At 39.6% G+C, this 26637-nt stretch overlaps 1 protein-coding gene across 1 annotated transcript in view; it reads right to left on the minus strand.

The window, feature by feature from the left end:
* The window catches only part of PARVA (parvin alpha), a 67862-nt gene that overhangs the window by 19081 nt on the left and 22144 nt on the right, over window positions 1-26637 (minus strand). Inside the window, exons 2-4 of the mRNA XM_082485281.1 lie at window positions 1160-1249; window positions 992-1062; window positions 250-352 (exon numbers count right to left, since the gene is read on the minus strand). Coding sequence (XP_082341407.1) covers window positions 250-352; window positions 992-1062; window positions 1160-1249 — 264 coding nt within the window. The remainder of the gene's footprint in view (window positions 1-249; window positions 353-991; window positions 1063-1159; window positions 1250-26637) is intronic.

Consider the following 26637-nt stretch of genomic DNA (forward strand, 5'->3'; position numbering starts at 1 on the left):
AAGAACTCTCCCTCTCTAGCACCCCAGGTAGGCTTTATGCTGTTCTCATCAACTACAGAGCACCACACATTGCACTGTAGCTGTAAGGACTGTGCATACAGCCTAATGCTCAAGAGTCTCATAATACAATGCTATTTTTATATCACTTAGTGGCATAAATGTAAGATGACACCAAGGCTCCTAAGTAGGAACAAGTGATCCACTTACTGACAAAGTGCCCCAACAGCATGCACATATATTTTTTCTTACCAAATAATTTCTGCAATACTTGTCCATCATACAGGTCTTCAGCCAAGTCTTTCACAATAATCCTCTCTCCAACCAACACATCATTAATCCAGTCAATTAATACCTATATGGGAAACACAAATTTGGCAGTATTATACACTATTCATTTGCAATTTAAAACACATGTCATTTTGTACAATGATGAAAATATTTAGCAGAAAAAATACCAAAGCTGCAATGACTCAAAATACAATCAGTCTGAAATGCCATCAGAAGAAAATAGGAAGGACTTCGGAAGGACTTTCTAAGGTGGTTGTGTCAATGCACCACAAGGTCTAGACAAATACCAGATCAATGCTGTGCCTTCTGGAGTGAAATCTGCCCTTTGCTTTCCGTAGTATTTCCACATCTTATTGTGAGGCAAAAGGTGTTGAGGTTGATTCTAATGAAGCTTCATGCTGAAGTTCTAACCTCAAGAATCACAATGAGTATGAGGGAAGTCAGTGTCATCTTAGACTGGGGGTGGGATGGGACTAAGAATCTGGACTCAGAATTTTAATCTAAATTCTTAAGTCTCTCTGTGTCATTATCTAGAGAAAGATACTGCAACAAATGACCTGCCCATTTCACTGGGATGTATACACCACGTGGTTTCATTTCATTAACACCTACACAGTGCTTTGAAGTGTTCAAATGAAGGAGGCAGGGATAGCATTAAAAAATAATTTCACTTCCCTGAAAGTGTTTACATGGTTTTCATTACCTTCATTAGTTCTTGTAATTTTGGGTCATTTCTTGAATTTGGATCAACCATTGTTCGGACTTCATTTTCCTCTAGAAGGTTTAAAAGAAAGATATTAGAAACTATTACAGGCATGACACTATTTTACATCAAGCTGTTATGTTGAGATGTAAAATTGTTGTGAATTACCTAGCATAGTGTCCTCAGGGTCTAGTTCGAATGGAATTGGACTGAGAGGTAAGTTAATGGCATTTATTCCTTCTTCCTGTAATTCAGATACTAGGAAATAAAAAAGAAGAGCTTGGTCAAATTTCAATTCAATTTCACTTACTATTTCACTCATGTTGAAAGTAGCATTAATTGTCTTAATTTCTTTATAGGGACATGACTATTAGACACGCCACTAGGTGTAATTACAGCAATAAAATACAGCTAACAAAAATGGGAGGCCCAGCCAACAAACCTTTACTTGAACGAGTAGATTTTTCGTGCAAAATGACACTGGAATCAATGCGATTTCCTCAAATCTTTTCCAGGATAAGGCCCATTGTCTTCAAATTTTAAAAAGCTCACTTGCATTTGAATGGTCCTGACATTTTAACACTAATGAATCATTTTAGCTGAGGGAAATGATTACTGCTCGCAGCTATGTCACCCTTGCTCTGGAGATGCTTCTAGTTTATCTACTTGAGAGGAGTCGGGTCTGGCTATATATCCAACATGGGAGCTGCCAGACTGATAAACTATTTAGGACTGAAGGTGCAGTTGCAGCACATGGCTCCCTCCGTTGCTCAGGTCAGAGAACAGCTGGAACAGACTGGGATGCTTCTGCCCTCTGTTCTTGGGCTTTCTTTAGCAGAAACCACAGCAGCAGGACACAGGGTGTAAGATGATGAACCCTGAAAAGTACTGCCTTAGTGGGGAGTCCAGACATAGGTTGACAAAGAACTTGGACATGGGAATGGGGAAGTAAACCAAAATCCCATCATCTGGAGATGCCCACAGTTGTCAGGAAATATGGATGAGTTCTTACTCAGCCAAAGTCCCCTAATGCTTCAAAAAATCAATGTTCGTGTAATACGTGCTCTGATGACATAGGAACAGAGAGATCCAGAGAAGTGTTAAAGCCGTCCTGCCACTAGTCCTGTAATGTACAGGTTCTGTACCTGGTACAGTTCAGCAAAACTTCATTCATGCTTCTTGGTGACCCAGACTTTAATAGGTTGCAGAGACAAACCCCTGCCTTCACTACCGAAGCATGCTTCCATAACAAGAGAATAAATACAAAAAAGCCAATAGGCTAATCCTACCGCTACGAAAGAACACATGGCACTGTGCAGGGAAGGTAACCCACTTTGGCGATCAGACAAGTTTGTATCCGCTTTGTAACCAAGAAATCAGTGCAAACCTGATTTACTAAACCAGGAAAGAGGCTCACTGTCTTATGAACAACAAGTTAGTAATGTTGTTTTGACCACTAATTTTCCAGTGTACAGACCTTGAACAGAACTGGTTGTTAGCACAACTGTTCTGGTCAGAGTTTAAACTAAAATAAGTTAATTCAACCACCCTACGTGTGTCCTAAAGATTCAGGTAGGTGTATACATCTTCTGACATGAACTAAAATATATGATTTATGTGCAGATGCAGATTCACCATCTAACATTTCAGATTTATTACCTGAAGCCTTCCTTAGTTTATTTTGAAAACTGCAGAAACATTTAGGTTAAGAGAAAACAGAAAAGTAGAAAGTGACAGTAGAGATCTTGTGTTTTGATCCTGGCCCTGTGACTGCCTCGTAAGTTAGCTTTTGGAAAATACTATTACCTCTCTGCCTTAACTTCCTGTGTGCAATAAGTACACCTAAGTTTCACATGAACACTGTGATAATTAGTCAGTTGGTGTGATAACAGTACTTAAAACCTTCCAAATATTTTCTGTGCTTTGTGAAATATATTGTGCTCTGACAGAAGAAATGGCTGTGCATGTTTCAAGAGTCTGTGTAGCTGTATTCAGGCATCTACGTAGGAATCATAGTAATAAGGGCTGTTAGAACGGTTACTAATTCTAATTGTACAAAAAGAACTTTGAAAAATCCACTACCTTCAATACTGAAACACTAACTTCATTCCATACACTCACCCTGCTTGTTGATCTGTAAAATACAAATACTGAGCAGCTCTAAAGAGTCATAAAATAATGTTGACAATAACAGTTCCCTGGATTGTTGTATATCCTCTAAAACTGATGGCTGAGAGCAATGGACCAAATTAATCCCTTATGTAACTTCATTGAGTTCCGAGGAGTTATAGCAAGGATGAATTTGGTCTAGCATGTACAATCTCAGGAACTGTTTACACTTAATGGCAATCTTTTGAACTGCTAGCACTCCTTAGAGAAAATCACTGAGAGTTTTATTAACCTCTTTGATTTTTATTTTTTTTTTTTATTTTGGTTCAAAATGGTTATGGGCATAAAAACGACAGTGGATAGAAAACTTCCATGTGGAGGTCTTTCTGTTCTGAAATGTTTAGTTCGTGGAGGACTTCCGCACAAAGGTTCCTAAGCAGAAAACGTTTTTACAACATCAATCCCAAGAGGGAGCATAGTAAATAAAATCTATTCAAGCCAACTGGCTCCACTGAGCTCTTCTGTCCCAAAGGGCTAGATGCTCTGCTTGGGGCAAGACACATTGGAGGAAGCGGTCAGCTCATTTTCCTACTGAAGGATGGTGGGGAAAGCTTTTGGCTCCTCTCTTTTGGGGCAAGACACACTGGAGGAAGCAGTCAGCTCATTTTCCTAGTGTAGGATGGGGGGGAAAGCTTTCGGCTCCTCTCTCCAGGGAGTAAACCACTGGCAGAGCTTGCTGACACTTCTCTGGGGAGACCGAGTGAACTTTTCAAGGCTGAATGTTTTGAAACATTCTTGACAAGGCCCACTGCACCTCCCCATATTTGTCCTCCAGTGTGCACAAGTATTACATTATACTTTTAATAACATGACCTTCATCGTATTATCAGAGTTTCTGAAAATAAGAGAAAGCAAACAAAAAAATCACCGTATCTTTGTATGGGAAGAGAATATAAAATACAAATAAAAATAAATATACATGAGAAACTAATACATTGATCTATTCTAGAATGCATTGCAAGTGCTATATTTATTGTACAGTAGCGGCCAAGTCCTGCTTTGCTGTATGCAGGTATACATAAGAGGTAATTTTGTTCCCCCAAGTGGCTCACCCGAATCACGTGCATTTCTCACACCTGCCCAAGCCATATGCAGAACCTACCCAACACACCTCCAGATGATCCAAAGATCCCAGATGGATCCAGTTTGCCAGAGAGGATAACTCCTCCTCAGCCAACCCATTCTGCAGTGCACAACTCATGCCCAAGGTCGGCACTAGTCCCATAATAAAGACTCGTCCTGCCCTCCTGTCCCCTACAAGTAGAAAACATGATGGAGAAACCTTGAGCTTGATAGCATCTTTTAAATTTCTTTCCCGATACTGAAAAGATTTAACTACAGATTAATACTACTACTAAAAGGAGCAGGTAAGAACACGTGCATTATATCATGTAAAGGGAGAGAAAATGTATTATGTAGTATAGCCTCACTTTCTAAGAATTTCCATCAAAAAAGTTCCATGACAAACCACTATTATACATGTAGGTGTTTATAGAGGAACCACAAAAATGTGATTGAGGTTAAGAGTTTACATACCACAGTTTCAGCCAAGGAATCAATTTTTCAGCTGCTTTTCATTAATTTGTTTTAATTAATTTTCATGAAAATCACTTCAGCAATCTAGGATTTTAATAAAAACAAAGCATGCAGGTTTGGGACACTTTTTGCAGCAGCTGAAACTAAAATAATTTACTGAAATACATTGAGGAACGACTTGGAGCATCAGTAAGGCCTCCACTCTGAGTTGTACGGTATGAAGACTCAGGAAGGGATGAGGGGACATAGCTACAGCAGTTCATCTATACCACACCAGTTGCCTAGAGGCAGACCACTGCACTGGGACCTGTGGCAGTTCCTCTGAACGACAGTACCCAGAATTGTCTGCTTGACGTCGGGCATGCTTGGCCACTGGACGACCCCAGCCATTAGATTTAAGAGCGCCTTTCTGTTCTCACCCTCTGCTGCGACCTAGATACAGCCGCGTGCATCAGCTACCATGCGGCTTGTTCTCATCATGCTTATATTGGCATGATTAGGGACTTTATCCTTTTGGATGTGAGAGGAGAATCCAGTCCTTCATGTGTTTTTTACAGTCACCATGCTGAGCGGAACTGGGCGTTCAACGTAGTTCTAAAGCAAGACCCTTAAAAGCAACAGTTACATGTGGCCAGGACAAATCTCTGTGCATTGGCAATGTGAGAGTCCCAGTTTTAACTCTGGATAAGAAATGGACGCTTCTGCTCAGACTTCTGATTCAGCTCCACATGCCAAATTTGTTATGATGTAATCAAGTGCAACTCCACTGCTATCAGCTGTCAACAGACTTCCTCCTATCACGCCAGTACCAAATTTGGCCCCAGAGCCGGGGAGCCCATAAGCTTGTATCAAGAACAACTACAGCAGCTATTTTAAGCTGGATAGAGTTCTTACTGTTTTAGATGCTCTAGGATTACAAGGTCATAAACCTACGCTATCAAATCCACACGGGTGCTCTGAGCCAGACTTTGCCCTTTGATGCGTGCATCCAACTGCCATTGAAACCGCTGGACGCCGAGCACATCTGAAAGTGGAGTACTGCCCATACGGTTTAAATTGGCTTAATTCCTCTAGTACATGCAGCCTGTTGCTCCACATTGTATTTATTAGACAGTTTCATTTGGGTTTTTTACTTGTTTATTTTGTGTGCTGAAGGCTTTTTGCTGCCCTGTTTAGTATTCAGAGCTTAATGTTATTCTGATTAGAATAAAACACATCTTATTATTTAACTGAGCTCAGAAATGCCACATCACCCAATGTACTCTCTGTGGTTTAGACGTATTTCAGCATATCTATCCAAAGAATCATAAAATAAATACAGCAAGATGTAGTGTTAAATGGTCTCCCCTCTGAGTGCTACAGCCATGTCTTTCTATGTAATTGATTCCGTACTTACAAAACTAAAGCTACCCAAGTGCTATAACACTAATGGATCAATTCTGAAAGTTTGTGATTGACTAGAACCGAACTCCAATGTTGGAGGAGAACAGTGACGCAATGCTTCTAACCTGAATCTTTCAAGACCAGGAGATTTAAATAGATGCATATGCACCTACATAATTATATATATACACACTTCTGCAGTTCTTTAACTTCCTTTCTTTCTTTAACCTAAGGGTATCCACACAGATTTCAGTGGAATTGTGCTGATTTATACCTGCTCACTGGCTCAGTATGAGCCCTATTCCCCCTGACATACTCCAGTTTAATACTCCAATATAAGTTCAGTGGAGTAATTCTGAATTTGTACTGGCAAACATGAGAATTAAGAGATCTAAATTACCTAAGATGGCCAGCGAATAAGAGAAAAAACAGCAAAAGCGTTTTCAAAAATTTGTAGTTTAAGCTTTTACAGAATAACACTATTTAGTCAAGTAAACTTATGCAATTGCTTTCTGGGTCATCCATCCAAAATGTTATTTTCTAATGCTTGTGTGTGTGCATCTTATAAGTCCACAAAGGGAAAAGAAAATATTAATCTAAAATGGTACTGCCTAATTTTCTTGAATACGTAATTCATCCAATATGGATTTTGGCAGCTCAGCTTTAACTCCAAAACAAAAGAAATCCACACAAAAGACAATAAATCTGCATTACACATGGTACTAAAATGATCCAATGGATTTATAGATGTTTACAAGTTTGCAGAGTGTGACACAGCGTCCACCAGAAATTTGATATTCACAGCACAAAACATCATAAGCATATGTCTGCAACTACAAAGGGGCCTTTTTATGTGGGGATCATTGTTAAAATTGTCTTCAGAACATAAACCTTAAGTTGTAAATGCTACTCCCCATTTATGCTCCAAGACATAACAAATGAGGAAAGAAAAGCAGAGATATGTTTGTAATTGAAAATGTTTCTCAGGAAATGATCTGTACAGGAACATCATTCTCATTCCATTAACTGCTGACTCCAAGCCAACCATTTGTAAAAGTAAATAAATATGCAAACTGGCTGACAACAGTGTGCCTGCCTTTAATGTTACTGCATTAGTACCCAGTCTCCAAAAAAGAATCTATTTTCTTTTCTCATTTCTCCATTAAACCAAACATGGCATACACACAAAAGAACGGGAGAAATGCTGTTCACAAAGAAGAATGGGAGAAATGCTATAATTTAATTTTCATGTATGCAATACAAATTAAATGCTTATTGCCTTGAACTTTCTTTAAAGTCCAAAGCTACTCCAAAGTACCTCAGTCACTAGCTTGCTATCCCTTTCTTTTTTTGAAATTAGCAGGGGAAAAAAAACCCTTAGATTGACAGATGTCTGGTCTGAGTAAGTAAAAAACAACACCAAAACAAGGAGTAAACTCAATCCTTTTAAAGAATACGCATGAGTTTCTTCGTCATGCCATGAGTAGTTTCATTAATCTTTACATGCTTTCACATTTCATCTGGGATGAAGGTTCTTTGTCAGAATTTTCCTGTAGTTTCTAAGAGGTAAGAAGCAGTGCAGCGTCAAGCTAACACAGATGCCAGCCATTCCATTCATTCCGACACATCCTCTCAACACATCTTTTACAATGCATAAGCAGTATTTCCACACGTTTTGAAAAGCCTGTCACCCTATAGGAGTGTTTAAAACATCACAGAAAAAAACCCACAAGACAGCATTGGGAACAAATGCAGACAGGAATTCAAATGACACTGATTTTTTCCCCAACGAAGAAAAAAACCATGCATATGAGAAATACTGTGACCATTCCAAGGCCTTATCAAAATGTGTGACGCTGAATCTGATCCCATCCTGAAAACTTCTCTAACAGCCTCAGATACGTTGGTGGGGTCTTCGTGCAAAAGATACCTACAGGTTGTTAACTGGTCTGCACATGGTATCCCTAAACACAACAAATTTTATTGAAACAAATCCTTTGACAGCTAACATTTCCAATTTATTGAGATATTTATTGAGACATCTCAGAACTTATCTCTTGAGATATCTCAGAACTACTTGGGGTGCTTCGGGCTATATGGAGACCGAAGGGAGAGCATTTGTATCCTCCTCACCAATATTTTGATATTTCTCGAGTTATAACAAATCTGCAGGTAGCAACAACCAGAAGAGAGTCAGACAGACCTCTTCTTGTAGTCCTAACCCTAACCAAGTGGAGGCAATTGTTCATTCTATATGCTCACCAGCTTGCTGCAACAGTTTTTTCCAAATATTGTGGAGAAGCTGATTTTATGGGACTGACTTGTCTCGTTCTCTGAATCACCAACCAGCTAATAGTAGCTATTCCAACATCAACAAGAGGCGCTCGTGCAGAAAACACAAAACCAAAGATCTGTTCCAAGAAGTCTTTCCCAGCTCAACAAGTTCTAGCTATTCCTAAGGGAAAACCCAAAAATAGTTCTTAGGAATGTGAGGGCACACTAGTAGCAAGCTGAGGATTTCCTGAATTTCTTGTTCTTTTCTTCTTGTGCATATAAGCCTTGTTTGTGAAGGAGAAAAAAAAAATGCGTCAAATTCACTGCATCTCAATAATCTAGATGACTTCTTCTTCTTCTTGGAAGAAGTAGAAAAATGACTAGATTTACCGGAAAGATACATTCCTTTTCAAGGACTGTGAACTGGTTTACGTATCACACATGGCCACTATTTTCAAACTGTAGTTTCTAGAGCTACTTGTGTTTTAATATAAACATCTGGCCATCTTCAAGGAGTGACTTTGTAACAAAGGATCAGAAGATTTGTAGTAAGTGGCCAAGTATTTCTACATCCCAGAAGGAAAAACCAAAACCCAAACCACCTTAAAATCTTCTGAGAGTTCCTCGTGCTTCAAGATCTTACTTTGGTATCAAAGTCAACCAAGATAAAGTTTGAGAGTGACACCAAAGCTGGACAAGTAGCAAACAGAAAGAAGATGGGATTAAGAGTGACCTGAAGAAATTAAAATAATAATGGATACAAAAATGCAGATGTATTACTTATTTGCGTAACTGGTAGCTTGCAGTCCATGCTTTGGTACGTTCTGCATCAATCCTGAGCATCTAACTGTAGTTCTCAGATTCAGTACAACAAATGAGAATTGACCTGCAATGTCTAATTCTTTCTTTTTTTCCCCTCCATTTTAAAGATTTTCAATTTCTCGCTATTTTTAATATTTGTGCCTAACACACAAATAGTTTCTAAAAGTCTCTGCAGCGTGTCCTAGGGAATTTTTTTGTCAAGGACTAAATCAGGATCTAATTTGGGAATTGGGATCTAAAGACAGGCATTCAACATGGAAAAACCAGGCTGTGGCTTTGGCTGGATCGACAGAAACCCAGCTACATTCTTAAAGAAAATGGGCTGGATTTGGTGAAGGGCAGAAAAATGAAACCTTAAAATGGCAAAAATATATCTTCTAGCATACTGAAGAGTAAACTACCCTTTGGAGTTCTCTTGACCAATGTGGAGGTTAGCGCGCATTTGACAGCAAAAAAACTTGGACTGTTACGGAAAGGACTACAGAAAATGTAAACTTGTCTCCCTATTCTTATTTCATATCAGTGTGCATCATCAAGATGTGTGGAAGCCCTCCTGTTGCCATCCAGCCACATAGGGTAAAGGGTCATTTCAGGGATGAAGAGGAATATATTAGGGCTGTGGCAACCCCTGAGCAAAGGGAGGACAGTCAGCTGGCACAAATCACAGTGTGGTGCGATCAATAGTATGGCTGTGGTATTTTGCTAAAACACATTTACATGAAAGTGTAAGAGGATGATGCAAGACAGGACTTTGGTAGCACAAACTGGAAACTATGTTTGGCTTAGGAAAGCAGAGTTAGTTCTCAATTTGCACAGGAAATAAATCAACACTTTCCAGTCTAGGTTCTCAAATCCCTTAATCAGAATTAATTAGCTTGACATCCCACCAGCAGAAGAAAATAGCATTATCCCCATTCTGCAGCATAGAAAGTGACACACTTCTAGATTAAAGGATACATTTACATGTTTCCTTTCTGGAGACACAAATTTCATTTGTAAAATGAAAGCAAGGCACTTAAAACACAGCCTTAAAAACCTGTCTATAGCATTACATTTAGCCTGACGTAGAACAGACAGGAATACACGTACCTCGCTTCCCAACCCCGTATCATAGCAAAGAGAACACCCTCTTTTCATACAACCAGTAGCAATGATTCTCATCCAGCCCGGTGCCTTGCCCGTCACAGGTATTCCCTGGTACCCTCCTGTACATTCCTGAGCTTACTCATTTCCTTATAAAACTCAAACAGCTGCTTCAACTTCCAAATGCCCTGTCTCAAAAAAATTACCTTACTGAACTGTTCACCTGATTATGGTGTTCACGTGTTTCTTATCAGGATACAAGTTGCAAGCAATGTAAGCACCAGCGCTGTAAGGGTAAACCACAGCTCTGAACTGCACATGCATTGCAACTGTCTTTTCCAAGAGACCTCAAACAAGCTCTAAGTTCAGAGCGGCACTTAATACCACCTGTCAAGAGTTGTCGGACAAGGAAAAAAACTCTGTGTGAACTCCTACCTGTTAAATGCATTTAATGGATGGCTGTCATTACCGATGTATCAATTTCAGCACGCAAAACATTCATACCAATAGGCGCTGTGGCTGTATTTCCTACTTCGCAGGTGAACACACCAAAAATTGCAATTCAATCATCCAAGTAAACAACCTTAAATGGGTTTTACTTCACAGCACCAACACATTCAGAGTTTCACAGAAATAATCTGCAGCCTTCTGTTGTTGATGTCATAAATGAGCTTATGTTAATACTCCTATTAGAAAGTGTTTAGTACTACAAAATTTTCATTTTAATAAACTTGAATATTAGAACTTACCTACTGCATGATACACAGCCCATTTGAAAATTGCCATCTCAAGCACGCTTTTTACCATAAATGACAATTTTCCCTGAGGGGAAATTCAGCTGATAAAAATCACTGTTTTCACACTGGATCCAGTATTACTTAAGGACTAAATTTGCATGAAACTGAAGTTAATAGAAACACATACTCTTATGCAATATCACATATTGCAGAAATATTTTCATGGAATAACATTCAAAATTAACAAACTACTATATTTTCTTCCTCTTTCACCCAGGAAAAATGAAGTCTGACAAGGACAAGAAGAAAATAAACTCCCATTCTTATCCTCAAAATATTATAAACCAAAAGTAACTATCATTGCAAAAATAAGAAGTCAGAAAACAATACTCCTAAAGTATTACAGAAACATAGATGAAAAACAACTGAATGAGTCGGGCTAGTCTCCTACCTTTAGGGCAAAATGCTCCACAGCCCATCATAGGGTCGCTGGGCCACCCTCATAGTGCATCACCAGAACTGCAGCCTTTAAGGTGTCTGAAGCCCCTTGCTCTACAGGCCCCTTTGCTGCTGCTCTTCGGAGAAGCTGTATTAGCTTTAGAGCCTGTTTTCCAACAGAATGGTCCAAGCACATCACAACTCTCAGCTCAGAGCATCGCTTCAGAACAAGTGACTGACTGCCTATATAATTTAATATGATGCCACATGAGACTCATAGACCATCTGCAAAAGAAACTAAATCTGCTCTTTGCAGCTTGGCAAGTTGCATTCTGAATGCTGGGATGCAGTTTTGACCGTGTGCTTTTATTATCAGTCATATAACTGAACAAAATCCTCAAACAGCAAGCGTAAAGCACGTGTTTTTACCAATCTCATAGTCTGTTTCTGCTGTAGGTAACTTGTAACTTCTCCCTTTACAACTGAATAAAGTCACAATTCCCCTCAAAGTGTAGGAAAGCTCTGGGCACAGACACGATAGACATGGCAATACTGGAAGTGAAATTTCCTTCTTCTTTTTTCTTCTTCTTTTTTTTTTTTTTTTTTTTTTTTGTGAAACAAAGGCTGGTCAACAAGAGCTACAAAATCACTGAATCCTGTTGCCAGAATTGAGATGCACTTGTGATATTACCAAATTCAGGACTTGTTCTTCAAGTACTCCCTTCCCTATAAATACTTCCCTACTGAAATAATTACCAAAACTCAAATGGAAGAAGGATTAAGCTCTAAATCAGGCAAAAGAACATAAAAAGCTAAAAAGTGGAGGAAAGGAGAGGTATGAGCCATCGAAAAAAAAAAAACAAAGAACTACTGGTAAGAAATTAACTAGTTTTATGGGCTATGGGTCCTTCCAAAGAGGGACAGTAATGAAAAGATAATCTAAAGCAATTACTTGGGCTAAAAATCAAATTTCTATGAAGTCTTCTACAGACTAAAACTTTTCAGAAGCTGTAAAATGTTTAAGTGTCCGTTTCAACTTGGAGCAGGATGAGGGAAGTGACACATCCCTGGCTTATTTCTAAGTCGTGGAAAGTGGTTACCTTTCTAGTTTCCAATTTAACTTCATTTAAAGTACCAGTGCCAAAAGGCAAGTATGGAGAACTGAGAGGTATTTATTGTTTAGGGTTATTGAGCTGTGCTACACAACATTCCTCCCCCAGGTTTGGTATCAGATGTGATTCCTTGTAGAAAAAGACACCAAGCTCTCATCGCTATTCTAAAACCACATTCTTCGCCAGTTCTAAGGAGTCTCTGATACACATCGGTCTGCAGCTACTGCGTCACTCCTAAAAGCAGCTTTCGCCCGCCAACAGTCCTATTTCGTGCCGTACTCACAAGTAGTAATGGGGCTCCCCATTCTGACTCCTGGAGTCCCATTGCTTTCTGGCACTGGGAAACTGAATTGCTGAACTGCTGAATAACAGCATTCAATTACAGGACAATACTGAGCTGGTAGTTCTTTACCAAGCTTTCCTTTTCTTAATTTCTGAATAGAACCATATGTGTCCCAGATACTTTATTATGGCAATCCTGTCTGGAAGGTAAGCACAGCTAAAGGAAAACCATGCTCCACTTGAAACATTAAGGAGGATGCTAAAGATGATTACGTGTTAAGAAAATTAACAAAGTCTGAAGCCACAGCAACGTGCATCATCAATTCAACCTGATTTATAAGCGATTATTTATACCTATTTATAAAGTGGCACTTTTTTTTGCATGCACAAAAGTAGCTCTTTTACAAAAAAAGTAAATGAAATTCATTTTCCTTACGATGAGTTTTTGTACCTACAGTAGTAACCAAAAGATCATGTCCAGGTAAACTGTTCCAATAGGTGTAGTCACAGCAGAGTAAGAAAGCAGTAAATTAGCTGAAGCAGAGCTGCTTTCTCAGAGGGCCTAACATGGCAAGACGGTGACAATAGCAGTTCTGAAGTGCACGGCTTGGGGACCAACTAGAGGAATTTCTAATCATATTCTGTAATCAATTTTCACTTGCCACAAACATAAATTCAAGCGGGACTTAATTTCTAATTCCTGTAATCTAACAACAACAACAAAACCATCATTCAAAAAGCCTGTACGCCTCCCCCTTCCCTCAGCTGAGATGACTGCAGGGAAAAAAACAGCACATTGGTAAGATACTTGGGGCCTAGAGTTTCCCAAACTGTTCCTAAGGGTTCACTTTCAACCCCACAATTTTCAGCCTTGTAAAAACAGAATTATAGCCAGGGAGGACTAAAGTCTTTTTCAAACGGTTTTGGCCATCAATACAGGAAACAATTCAAAGGCAACATGACACTGATAGCTTAATTTGTGAAAATGGATAAATACCATATCTGCCACATAGCACATTAACCCATGTAACAAATAAATACAGAAATAGCACTGCAATACTTGGTTAAAAGGTTTTGGTTCACAGAGGAGGAAATTTAATTAAAGCATGTAATGTCAATTACTGTCATTTGTAATTTTATTTTGCCTCCCTAGAAACAATACAGATGCAGGATTCTAAAGTTACCTGCATGTTTGATGCAAATGGGATAAAATTATCTAGGTTCTGAGAAAATCCAGATAGTAGTAGAAAAAAAATTGCATTTTTACCTAACCTCATTCATGGATCTCCTTCAAAGTGTTGATTACATGAGGACTGACATGCCTCCAATTTAAACATATAAGCCAACAGCCCAGACCTGAAACGAGACTTTTATGTTTAAAAAATTGTGTTAAGTCATCAGAAAGGTTGGGAGGGGAGCAACAGCCTAATTCTTAGCTACTGCAAATGGGCACAGCCTTACTAAAGCCAACAGAAACACATCGATTGATATCAGAAGAGAATTTGGCTCACTGTTTATACTGACTGATTTCAACTGGAAAATTACAGGGCTGGGTTCTTAATGTTTCTGTCTCTTTCGCTCTCCTCTGTGCAAAAGTGACAGAGACCTAGGAGCCATGTAGAAGACTCCAAGTATCTCATCACCACAGGAATACACAATGCCAAATCTCATCAATCCTTCTTCGCCTTTGCCATACACAATGCATTGCAGTATCAGCACCCATTTCTGTTTTTACACAAACTGCTTTTCAGCAGTAGAACTCAGTGTTGCACAGAAGCATCCTACCCATACTCTGATCTGTTGAAATCAGGAAATAACACCAGTAATAGATGAATTAAACTTACCATTGGTGAAATACATGTCAGATGTATTTCTACCTTGCAAACTATGATCTGAGCTACCACTAGAATCAGCAGGAGGAAATCTGCTGTAAAGAACTCCAAGCTATTTTCCCTTAAGTACCACCACTTCTAAATATGGCAAGCATCCTGCCTTTGAAAAATCATACTTTCCTCAACAGTGTAATGCTACAGTAAAATGGTGATTAGAATTAGAGGAAAGAGCTAACAAAAGAAAGACGAAACCAATCAGATGCTTTCTTACGTCTCCAAATGATACACATAAATCGTGTCTATCAGGTTCCCCCAGGCTATCTCAGGAGTATGCAGAACACAAAATGATGCAGATTCATTACAAAAAGTCTAAATCTAATCTACTTGAATTTAAAATGCCAGGAATCACGTAAATGAAAGATGAGAAGATAGAACTCATATATTATAAATAAGCAGAAACAAGAGTCATACAAATTGGGAGTCACATAAAATACTCAGTTACCGAGAAATTATAGGTCAGATCTCTGGCAGTGCCAAAGTCTATTGGTGCATAACTGCAGTGAGGAAAGAGGTGTCTCCAAACCACCTTCATGCCTTCCCCAGTCCTCAAAAGGACGACATGAGGCTGGCATCTGGGATTTCAGGGGTGGTTTTGCGGGTATGAGTGACGCTATTTTGTCACTGAAGGTCTCAGAGGTCTGCTATGCTTCCCAAAATCCATCTGTGGAACTCTTCAAAAAGTTCTTTACTTTTCGCAGTCCACTTACATGAGGACACATATGATATAAAACTTTTTGCATCCTAGGTCGAGATTTCACCATGCTGAGGAAATCCTCAGCTGTTCCAACAGACGTGGTGTAAGGTCCCTCCACATCACTTTCGCAACTAGCACAAAAGGCCTATGAAGCAAAGCCGAGAAGCTGCCCTAGGACAAACAGTGTACCAGCTATTCACAATTCACTTAGCAAAACTGAAATGTGAAGATTTAATTGTGATTTTCAAAAGCACTAGCTATTTGCTAAGCTGTGCTTTCCTGGAAATCAGAAAAAAAAAATAAATTAATCTTTATGCTTACCATCAATGCTTATGCAGACTTAACCTCCCCTCCTCATTCACCAGAGCTAAAATCCAGGAGTGAAGAATTCCAAAACAGACTGTGTAATGCAAAGGGAGAGGGTAGATACCAGAGTTATATTTTTAGATGTGCAAATTATCAAACTGCGTTCCTCCTAAATAACACAGGTGAAGGCTGACAAATGTCATTCAAAAGGTGTAATTCCAACTGTACCCAAGTGGCAACTGCAAAAAATTAGACTGTTGACAAAAATAAAATACCATTGACATGACATATTTAACCTATAACTGAAAATGGCTAAAAATACGTTGAAAAGATCCTGAGGGATTACAGCTCCCCCAGAACATTACTATTATTTGTAGTGTACCTTGCAAGGATCAAGAGTTACTAAACGCAGGCAGGCCCGTTACCTTTTTTCCAAAACACGCAGGAGAAAGAGAATGATGTTATCACTATAAATATATACACTTTTTGTGCCTTATATCATAAACAAAATCTTTAATACAACCAGAGGTGCACAGAAAATCAGATCATTTGGAACACTCAATAATACAGCCTCTCTCTCCTAACAAGCAAGTTTCATTCCCTGACATTGAATCAAGCCATACCCAGGTCTAAAACTTTCACCTGGCGCCAGGCTTGTCGACTTGTTATGTGCTGACATTTTAAACTGAATGCAGGAATTACTCTCCTCTCGTTTTCTCAGTAAATTGAGCTGGATTGAAATCTGAACATCAGCAATGCTACTGAAAATACAGAAACAACCTCAAAGTCAGCAGAATCTCAGCAGCATAATACTAGTATGCAGATCAGACCTAAATCACAATTCCTGCTGATTTCTCTTGTGGCGCAAAAATATTACTCAGCAAGAGTAAAAGCAGCACAATTGGTTACCAAATAGCTTACTCAATGTGCGATATCGTTTCTCAAGTGAAAAACTACAGTGTACTGATTTACAAGGATGTCCAAAATTGGCTCAAAGTTTGTGCTAGAGTAAGGGGAAAACCCGTTTGATTTATAGACCTCTGCATTAACAAGCCCCTCTTTCTTGTTACTCTCTCTCTGCCTTCCATTTAGTCTTCGCATTACTTGAGTTGGATTTCCTTTAGGCCTGGGTCCTATTCACTGAACTGCGTTAATATACCAGTTCCATCTTGAGATCTCCTTTTCTAGAATACTGCCAAGCTGGCAAAATGGTTCCTGAGAGACTACTTTCCCTGACATGCAGTAAGCTATTTATTGACCCACCACTGTTCCCATGCAGTTTTGCACCTAAGCAGTGAACTGCATAGCAGTTCCATATGTTGGAGCTGTTACACTTCTCTGGAAAATTGTATTACTTTGGGTAAATAAAAAGCTAAGGGCAGCAGGAAAAATATCATAAAAATGCAGCCGAATTTGTTTCATCCTGCCTCCATCAGCAAATTTGGTCTATGACCTCTGCATATGAGTCATGCAAGTGTTTTAAAACTTGCAGTGATTTATATTTTCAGGATAGGAAGTTCAAGGCTTATATTTCTATTCCCCAACCATACATTATTTTTCTCCATACACAATTTCTTGATAATTATCTATGAACTAAAACATATAGGCATCTTTTTTTCTACTTTGTGGTGCACATTAACCAAAACCAGTCATCTCAATAACCCGTCTCCGTGTTCTTGGCAGAGTAGAGCTGATGTGTAGGTTATTCCTGGAACCATACTAGGTTGATGCTCTCAACATAGTTTTAGTCATGGAAACAGGCTTCTACCAAGGCAGGCATTGTATGTGAAAAAGGAAATTCCCAGCATATCTGTCAGAAACAAGAAGTAGTAGGGTACACCACTTTAAAAAGAAAAGTATCTAATATTTACATAGTGCTGTTCATCAGAAGACCTTAGTCTGTTCTACAAATCAAGGAATGCTTGTTAAAGCTTAGGGCCCATGTCCCACTAAGAAAGCACTCTCTCTATTCATAGTCCCTCTGAAGCACAGCTTCATTCCTTGAGTCCTACATTTATAAACAGATGAAGAACAAGAAGTCAATATACCACACAGGCACCAGAAAAACAGAGATCATCTCACCCATCACGTGCACGCAGACTATTTCCTATTCCATTTTCAGTAACCTAACTCTCAATTAGTTTTTCAGATAAAATCATTAGTACGAGCACTAATGTTTTGCTGCCATCCTGCTGATCAGAACCAGTGACAAACTCCCACTAAGGCAACTCCAAACCAAGCAGAAATATTTCTGGGCTTCCGTAGGCTGCTACAGAACTGCATGAAAGATTCAGTGAACTGGACCACCTATTTCCAAAAGTTTACAGCACTTCTATTATGTGGGCACACTCTGGAATGCTGAGATAAAAGGTAACCCTACAACCCACTGTGTAAACCTGGTACTTAGTCTATATGTTTGAGATCTGAATTTTAATCTCAGAAACGGCAGTGCCAGGGTTCAAAGCACATGGTCCATTCAAGGAACAGTCTGATGGTCAGTATCTGGGTGACCTAATGCTTTCTGTGTGTCTTACAGGGCTCTACCTGAATTCACAGACTGCTTTAAAGAGAGCTAGCAGAAGAGGCTACTTTTCAGTTTTTCAAAACATTATTAGTTGGGGTCTCGTGTTCACAAACCTGTGTTTTCTATGGTCTATGTGACCTGTATCACAACCCTTGAAAAATAAGATTACCCTCAAGGTCCCACTCACTTTAAAGAGATCATTTGTTTCCTTTGTGATGCAGGCCTATAAAAACCACAGCACAGATATGTTCATCAGGTCAAGGAAAGTGATTCTGCCTCTCTGCTCCGCTCTTGTGAGAACCCACCTGAAATAGTGTGTCCAGCTCTGGAGCCCTCAACATAAGAAGGACATGGCCCTGTTGGAGCAGGTCCAGAGGAGGGCCATGAAGATGACCAGAGGGATGGAGCACCTCTCCTATGAGGACAGACCCAGAGAGTTAGGGTTGTTCAGCCTGGAGAAGAGAAGACTCCAGGGAGACCTTATAGCAGCCTTCCAGTATCTAAAGGGGGCCTACAAAAAGGCTGGAGAGGGACTTTTTACAAGGACATGTACTGATAGGACGAGGGGTAATGGCTTCAAACTGGAACAGAGTAGATTTAGAATATATATTACGAAGAAATTTTTCACTATGAGGGTGGTGACTGGAACAATTGCCCAGGGAAGTTGTGGATGCCCCATCCCTGGAAGTGTTCAAGGTCAGGCTGGATGGGCCTTTGAGCAACCTGGTCTAGTGGAAGCTCATCCTCTCCATGGCAGGGGGGCTGGAACTAGATGATCTTTTAGGTCCCTTCCAACCTAAACCACTATATAATTATATGATTACGATCATATGATTATGTTGACTTTACCCTCTAGGGACCAAGTTAGGAATAACTGTATTGGTTAGCTGCAACTGATAAAGCACCTTTTGCTCTCTTCCTGTAAAATTTAACAAATAATCCCTTCATTGAGTAAAGGTGTAAAAATCTATCCCCACAGCTGAATTCTATAGGGCTAGGTGTCTTCAGCACACGCCTCTGTGGGATATTTTGACAGCAAAATCAAAGTGTCTCGCACATCTGTCTTGACTGTATCATGTGGCACTGTTGTTCTTCCTGTGTGCTCTCTTCAACTAGTCCTGCTCAGATAATGAGAACTTTTCCATCTTCCTTCTCTAGACTACTAACAGTGATCAACAGTTCTGCTTTATCTAATGGGCAATCTTGGAGTGTTCTGAATCATGTGTTGGCAGCTTAATCTAGATGGAAATCTGTGTTCATCCTTGGAAAGCCTTGCTTTAAATCTATTTTCTGAAACATTCAGACTTTAATTGATCTTAGTATTTATTTCTAGTCTGAATGAGATGAAACACAGGTGAGGTTCCCTTGCTGAGTGAATGATCAGCTCAAGCATAAAATCCAATCTCTCTGACAGATCTGGATCAGTTTTAGAACTCTGCTGTCACATGTATAAGCAAGTTAATCCTAGTTTTTCTGTTAGGTCTCCAGCTATAACCAGGGACCCGAAAGCTGTTTTTCTTCAAATGTGTCCACTTCCATTAGTACTACAGGGCATGTCAGGCAAATCCTGCCTTTTGTTACTTGTGCAGCCCAACTGCAATTAAGTTAACAAGTCTGTTGTAGTAGCCAGGATGGTGTCCAAACGTCTTTTCCATAGCTGTGGTTGCTCTGTAGTGTTAACAGGATGAAGAAAGTAAAACCTTACATTTGTCACCAAAGTAAGCATCTATTGACCGTGGGTATAAATGAAGGTCAACAAATCTCTGCTGTTTAAGAACTACAGCGTCACTTCAAGCCTCATGATATCACTTTGATGCTGATAATGGTCATTATCACTGTTTTATGGATAAGACAAGAGACAAAAGAAGAGAATTTGTATGCAGCCTCGAAACAGAACTAGGATTAGTGCTCAAGGGCTGCTGGCTCCCAGACACAGGCTTAGTCCACTTCAGCAGCAGTCCCCCACCCTGTCTAAGCTTCAGCAACTCACCACAGCATCACTTTTCTCTCACCCGTTTTATCCTGGTTTAAACGGGTCACCTCCTGTACACTCCTGTCACCTTGTCCATCTGTCCATGCCCCCCCTCCAAGGCCCTTGTTTGTTGTCACCTTTCCACTCACTCACTCTAGTGCTGCTGCTGCCAATTCCTCCCCACCTGTGCTTTCATGGCTTCCCCCTTCTCCACCCTACAACCACAGGCACAGTGTGCAGCACGAGGCAGCTGGCATGTCCAATAGATCTTGTTTTCCAGATCCTGCAGAGGGCAGAACCAGAAGTTAAACGACGAAAAACACTGCACCATTCTGCCAATCCAATTTATCATATATTGAATGCAGGTATTAAAAATATGAAAAGGATTAACTCTCTCTTGTCCCACTTAGTGGTACCTTAAATTGACTGCTTGAACTCTGCCTTAGAAGTCTGTTTCCAGTGTTAACTGCTGAGTTTACATTACATCCTAGATTAGAGAGTTCTCAGCATAATCTCCCACCTCCTGTGATTCCTGTAAAACACTTTTTCCTGACAATTTTTAAAGAAGTCTTTAAAAAATATTAGAAAGACAATCTGATAGTCTATGCTTCTAGAAACCAATGCTGTCAGAATTAAGTTTAAAAGACTGCACAGGCAAGAGAAAATATTTCCTGGATCAATCAAGGCTTACCATAATAAAGGGAAGATGTTGCCTTTAATAGTCAAAGGAATTTACCACCTTGTTAAAGAGTACCAGCCAGCTAACCCATGCTGATGAACAAACACATTTTCAGCTTCTGGGCCCTCACACGGTAAACCTGTTGGTTTATAATTACAGCTCTCTTTGCTCTGCTAGGGCAGGGGGAAAAGGGCAGGCGAGAGGCTGTGCTCCACCACAGTAGCACCTGCATGCAAATGCAGCGATATCAGCTTAGGGGCTCCGAAGCAAACCACTTGCCATAAGTAAATGCAGTTTGACAGCAGCTCCTAATAAGAGGAAGGAAATGAAGGAGAGAAAGAAAAGTGATAAGAGACAAAAGGGATTTATAAACCAGGGCTTTATTGCTTTCATTTGTAGCATTTTCTCTTTGTTCAGTTTAAGCACCGAGTCTTCCAATTCCAGATAGTGCACAAAAGAGATACCTGTCTCAAAAAGTTTATTTCAATCTGGAACTGTCTTGCAAGATGCTTCACAAACTCAGCAGTCCATTATTAGGAGTAACAATGAGCTACCTCTAATTAATTTGGCACAGCCTTTGCTTCTGATACCGATCAAATCAATATTAATGGAGCGTTTGTGCTCTCTCATTACAGCACAAAATGGGTACCAATCTGCTCATGAAGATCTTTGGACCGTAAACTGTGTTTGAGGTCAGCGTAGTTGGCTTCTTCCCACCCCCCTTTTTTCAACCAGAATGGAAAAAATATATAATGATGTGCTATTTAGTACCTGGATAAAAATCTACATTCAGGCTGCCTACACTGAGAGACTGAAACCAGTTCAATATGAAGAAATCTCAGTCTAAGAAAATAAAGATTTTAGTAGCTCAGAGCTCAAATTAAACACTTAAATAGGTAACACTAGATATTTCTCATGCTGCCTCACATTTCTCTATTTATTTTTATCTGCAGGATCAGGCGTGTTAGAGAGGGAGGCCTGGTAAGAATTGCCTCAGCCATCATTCTTGGTTACTTACATCTGTGGTCAATTTTCCACACTTTCTTCCATAAAAGGTAAACGAGGCACTGTACTTGCAACAGGATAATCTAAACAATATGAACAATGTTACTGTTAAAGACCATCTGGCTCATCAAGCACAGCTCCAGACTTTTAACTCCTTGAATAATGTGTGGAACCCTGCAGTGCATTTTTTTATCCAAAATTCATTTCTAAAACCGTAAAAGTACAGATCCTGGAGATGTAAGGGATTCAGAATGCAAAGAAATTAATTTTCTGATTTCATCCCTCTTGTATCTTACACATGCCACAATCCAGGCTAGAGACAAACAATTGGATGTCACATTTTTCTACAAAAAATATCCTCTAAAATTTTCTGCAAGAAGCCGCTGCACATAACTGGTATGTGTGTGGTTGGCATTTCAGAAGGGAGACAAGAGAGTTAAGTATTTCATAATTCACTTCAACGTAATGGCCTGCCACTTCTTAAAAGGTAATAAAAGTCAAAGAAGGGTCACCAGGAATTAGAAGAAAAAGGGGGGGGGGTAAGGGTGAATGTAACCAAAGAAGGCTTTTGTAGATTATACAAGCACAATTTCTTATCTGTTTGATAAATTAACAAGTGTCTGGTTGGTGGGAGAAAAATTTTAAAGCAACACAGGAACAAAATAACCTGGAAGAAGGCAAGCCAGTAGGGAGAAAACAGGAGTGATCCAGAAAGTCCAAAGAACAGGGGAAACATTGGAGCTGGCTGTACTCTGTGCACCAGAAGTCAGATCATGGCTCTGTGCCTCAGTTTCCCCACTCACGGGGTAATCACAGCTCACGGAGGGCACTGCCAGGGTGCAGTTCTGTGAAGTGCTCTGAAATACAATGCAGCAGCATACAGCCCCACAGACATACAGGAGTTAAATATTATTCTACATTTAAAAGGCTATGGACTTCAAAACACACTTGTTTTTGAACTGAACAACAGATAGAATTAAATCCTGTCATCGGTCTCTGTTCAGTTTTCTCTCAGCTCTAACTCTGCGATTACTGTGCACAGAGTGGGTTGAAGCAGTTCTGCAGCCCATTAAGCGCTGCGCTGTAACAGAGGGCAGGGTTTTGGTCCTCAATAGGGTTTTTTTTTTTTCCCAAAGAAATTTTAATGGCATTATAAAAAAAAAAAACAAAAACAATCAACAACCAACACCCCCCCCCCTCAAAAAAAACAACCGACTGTTTGTTGAAATACTTTAATACTTTTTATTTAATTTCTAAAAATATTTTTGGAAGGCAAAGCAAACACAATGAATTAGAGCATAGCTGGAGTTTTTCTTTTTGGGTAAACACAAAAATTCATTTTCATATTCATTGGTTCCTTGCTTTAAATTCTGCATCTTGCTTTAACCAGAAACATCACCCTATCTGGTTTCTAGGTAGAGCACACACATGACTGAACCTTCCCCTACAGTAAGTTCTTCCAGCCACTCCCAGCAACATGTGCCCACATCCCTTTTCAAAAGTCTACTCTAATTCGGATGTAATTTTCATTGAAGCTATTATATCATAAGCCCATTGCAATATGTACTGACATACATATGCTAAATTCTTAGCTTACAAAATATTTTTAAGATGCAAACAGGGCTTTTTTTATTTTTAAAGAAATTGTATCTAATATATGCTCATGACTCATCAATTAAAAAAGCAGTGTTACAGTAAGCAAGAGAGCTCAGGCAGTTTTATGATTAATGGGGTCAAAAAGTTAGAATGCATACTTAAAACTTCAGTTGCTCAAACTGAAACAATTAACCCTATCTACTGAGCACCAACTATACACAAGCCAAAAAAAAAAAATGTGAAATTTCAGAAAGAAGTAATATTATCTCACAAAACACTTACTTTGGTGTGCGTTCCTCTTCCTCAAGAAGAAAAAAAAAAAAAAGGAAAAAAAAGTCTCCAATTTATCAAGAGATTTTCTGGGTATAACTTTTCCAAAACACTGTACTCCAAAATCTCATACTTAAATCTAGACATGCCCTAGTGGCTATTTTGCTGCAAGATAGTTCTGTTTTCTGGTGTACCACCTTAAAGTCATCTTCCTTATACTAAAGTTAAGATTTGAAAAAGCAAACCAGAAATCATTTGACCAACAGGGAGCCTCTTGTGGAAACCTCCTGTGTGTTAATGATAACATCAGCTACAAAACTATCTGCCAGTTATATTGTACCTCAGAGAAAAATCATTCTTATTTTAAATTTATTTTTCTACTAACTTGACTGAGTGCTCATGATAGTAAGCATCAAATGCGCTATAAGCAACTACCGGATTTTAATTAAGAGCATTCCACAGGAATAATACTAACACGTGCTGAGTGATAAGCGTATATGCACTAACACTGTTCTGTAAAGACTTAAATTACACGCTTCAGTGCGTTAGACTTAAATCCTTGAAGACACTGGCACCAATTGCTGGGATTACAACTTTCAATTAAACCTAGAACTAAATTACTGGATTTCAAACCATTTCTTTAAGCCACACCTGTCTGCTAAGCCTTTCGCCACATTCGCACTTAATAACCCTTAACATTTTTCATCCAGAAGTCTCAAATGGTCTTTCAAATCGAATCCTTGTCACTGCTCCATTTCACATATCTGGAAACTGAGGCACCCAATAATGAAATATCCAAACCTAACACAGGAATCTGTGCCATGGCCACTGCTTTTGAAAGGTGTCATTGCACCTTGTTCCCAAACTTGTTGCTCATTCTCACCCTCACATGACCATCATCTCTTACACGAGCATTCACATGGCCTTATGATAAATTGCATCAGGAAAGAGCTTCAGAATAAAACTAACCAACTAGTCGACAAAAAAAGGTTAGTTTTAACGTATGTCAGTTCCCAATCCCATTCATTCCACAGCCACACAAACACTTGAACTGGCTCAAGGGAGGTGACACCTCAGAGGTTATGATCAGAGTGAGACTCCATCTTTCAGTCAGCTTGTAAGTCTAACAGAAGTACAGCATTAATGCTGGAACTTTCTAATCTCCTACTGTGCACGTGATATCATGCACACTCAGGACCACGTGATCCCTCAGCAGAGAAGATGAAGAGGGAATGCACACTCAAAAAGCAATATTCCAGAGAATACAACCAACGTTAAGGGATGGATCTTTGGAAAGCTCATGGTAAAACCAAGAAACTCCTTATGTAGCACACTGAAGATACCAAAAACTCCACGTGGTCAGAGGCCAAATGGGAAAATTCACCCAAGAAAATATCTGGAGAGAGCTTTAGTAAATGTACATAAGAAGAATTGCCAGTGACAAACTGTTGGAGGCTGGCAGAGCATTCTGAAAAGCAATCATATGCGTCTCATACTTGTCCATAGCTGTACATTTCTGGCCAGTAAGTGCTGAGCTGGTCGGGCCTTTGCTTGCCTGTTTTTATGTTAACTAGCAGATATCACAGAGACAGTTGCTATTTATAAAAATGCATATTAAGTGAAATATTAAATTAAAAAAAGAAATAAAAATCTAACATTCCTATTTAGTTTATAAACAGTAGAAAAGTGCCAGATAACTATACCCACTGGTCTAATACATCTTTTCTTTCGGGACCTGAAACTGTAAGATTTCTCTGAAGCCTTTAGATCATCTTCTACAATGAAACACCCAGAGGAAATATTTACTTTTGGGAGCAAAGGGAATAGAAATTGCACCCTGGTCCATGCAGGCAAATTAATACAGCTGGGTGTATAGCCATTATTTAGGAAGCATGCTCTAGATGGGCTCATCTCAGGTTGGGATTTTCAGAGCCAAATAGCATACCTAGCAACAGAACGTTATATTGAGTCAACGCAGCAAAATTCTCTAGTTGGCTTTGAAAACCTCAGTCATGTTTCCATCTAATTGAAGAAATAAAAAGGGAAAAAAAAAAAAAAAGATATTAATTTTTTCGTCCTGATCCAGGATTATTCTCCATTTGAAAAAGGTTAATTGGCTCTTCTAAATAATGCAAAGCTTACTCAGACTAAATCTCACCAAGAAATATTTGACCCAACTTCATATGAATTTCATATGGCAGCACACTCAAATTTTCTTAAAACCTCATGCCCATACTCTTGGCCAAGCCACAGTTGAAGAGCTACATGACTGCTGTGCATGGTGGAAAAGCAGTGGAGACACAGGGGAGAGCTTTACACGTGCACTTTCACACACTCCTGTGCAAGAGACATATGGAGCTAGTGGAGAGAGTACAGTGAAGGGCCACAAAAATGATTAATGACCTGAAGCATCTCTCACGAGGAGAGGCTGAGAGAGCTGGGACTGTTTCATCTAGAGAAGAGAAGGCTCAGGGGGATCTCATCACTGTGCACAAATATCTGAAGGGAGGTTGTACAAAAGGCAGAGCTAGACTCTTTTCAGTGGTGCCCAGTGACAGGACCAGAGGTAATGGTCACAAACCAACATACAGGAGGTTCCTTCTGAACACCAGAAAAAAAACAGTTTTACTGTGAGGGTGACTGAGCACTGGCATAAGTTGCCCAGAGAGGTTGTAGAGTCTCCACCCTTGGAGATATTCAAAAGCCATCTGGACATGCTGGCTCCAGGTGGCTCTTTCTTGGACAGGAGGGTTGGACCAGATGACCTCCAGAGTCCTTCCAACCTCAGCCATTCTGTAATGCTGTGACTCCAGGCACACAATGATCTTTGCAGCTCAGCAGTGACACTGTCTTGAGCAATTGTGAATGGATG

This window comes from Vanellus vanellus (genome assembly GCF_965231255.1).
Source record: "Vanellus vanellus genome assembly, chromosome: 6".
Taxonomy (NCBI): Eukaryota; Metazoa; Chordata; class Aves; order Charadriiformes; family Charadriidae; genus Vanellus; species Vanellus vanellus.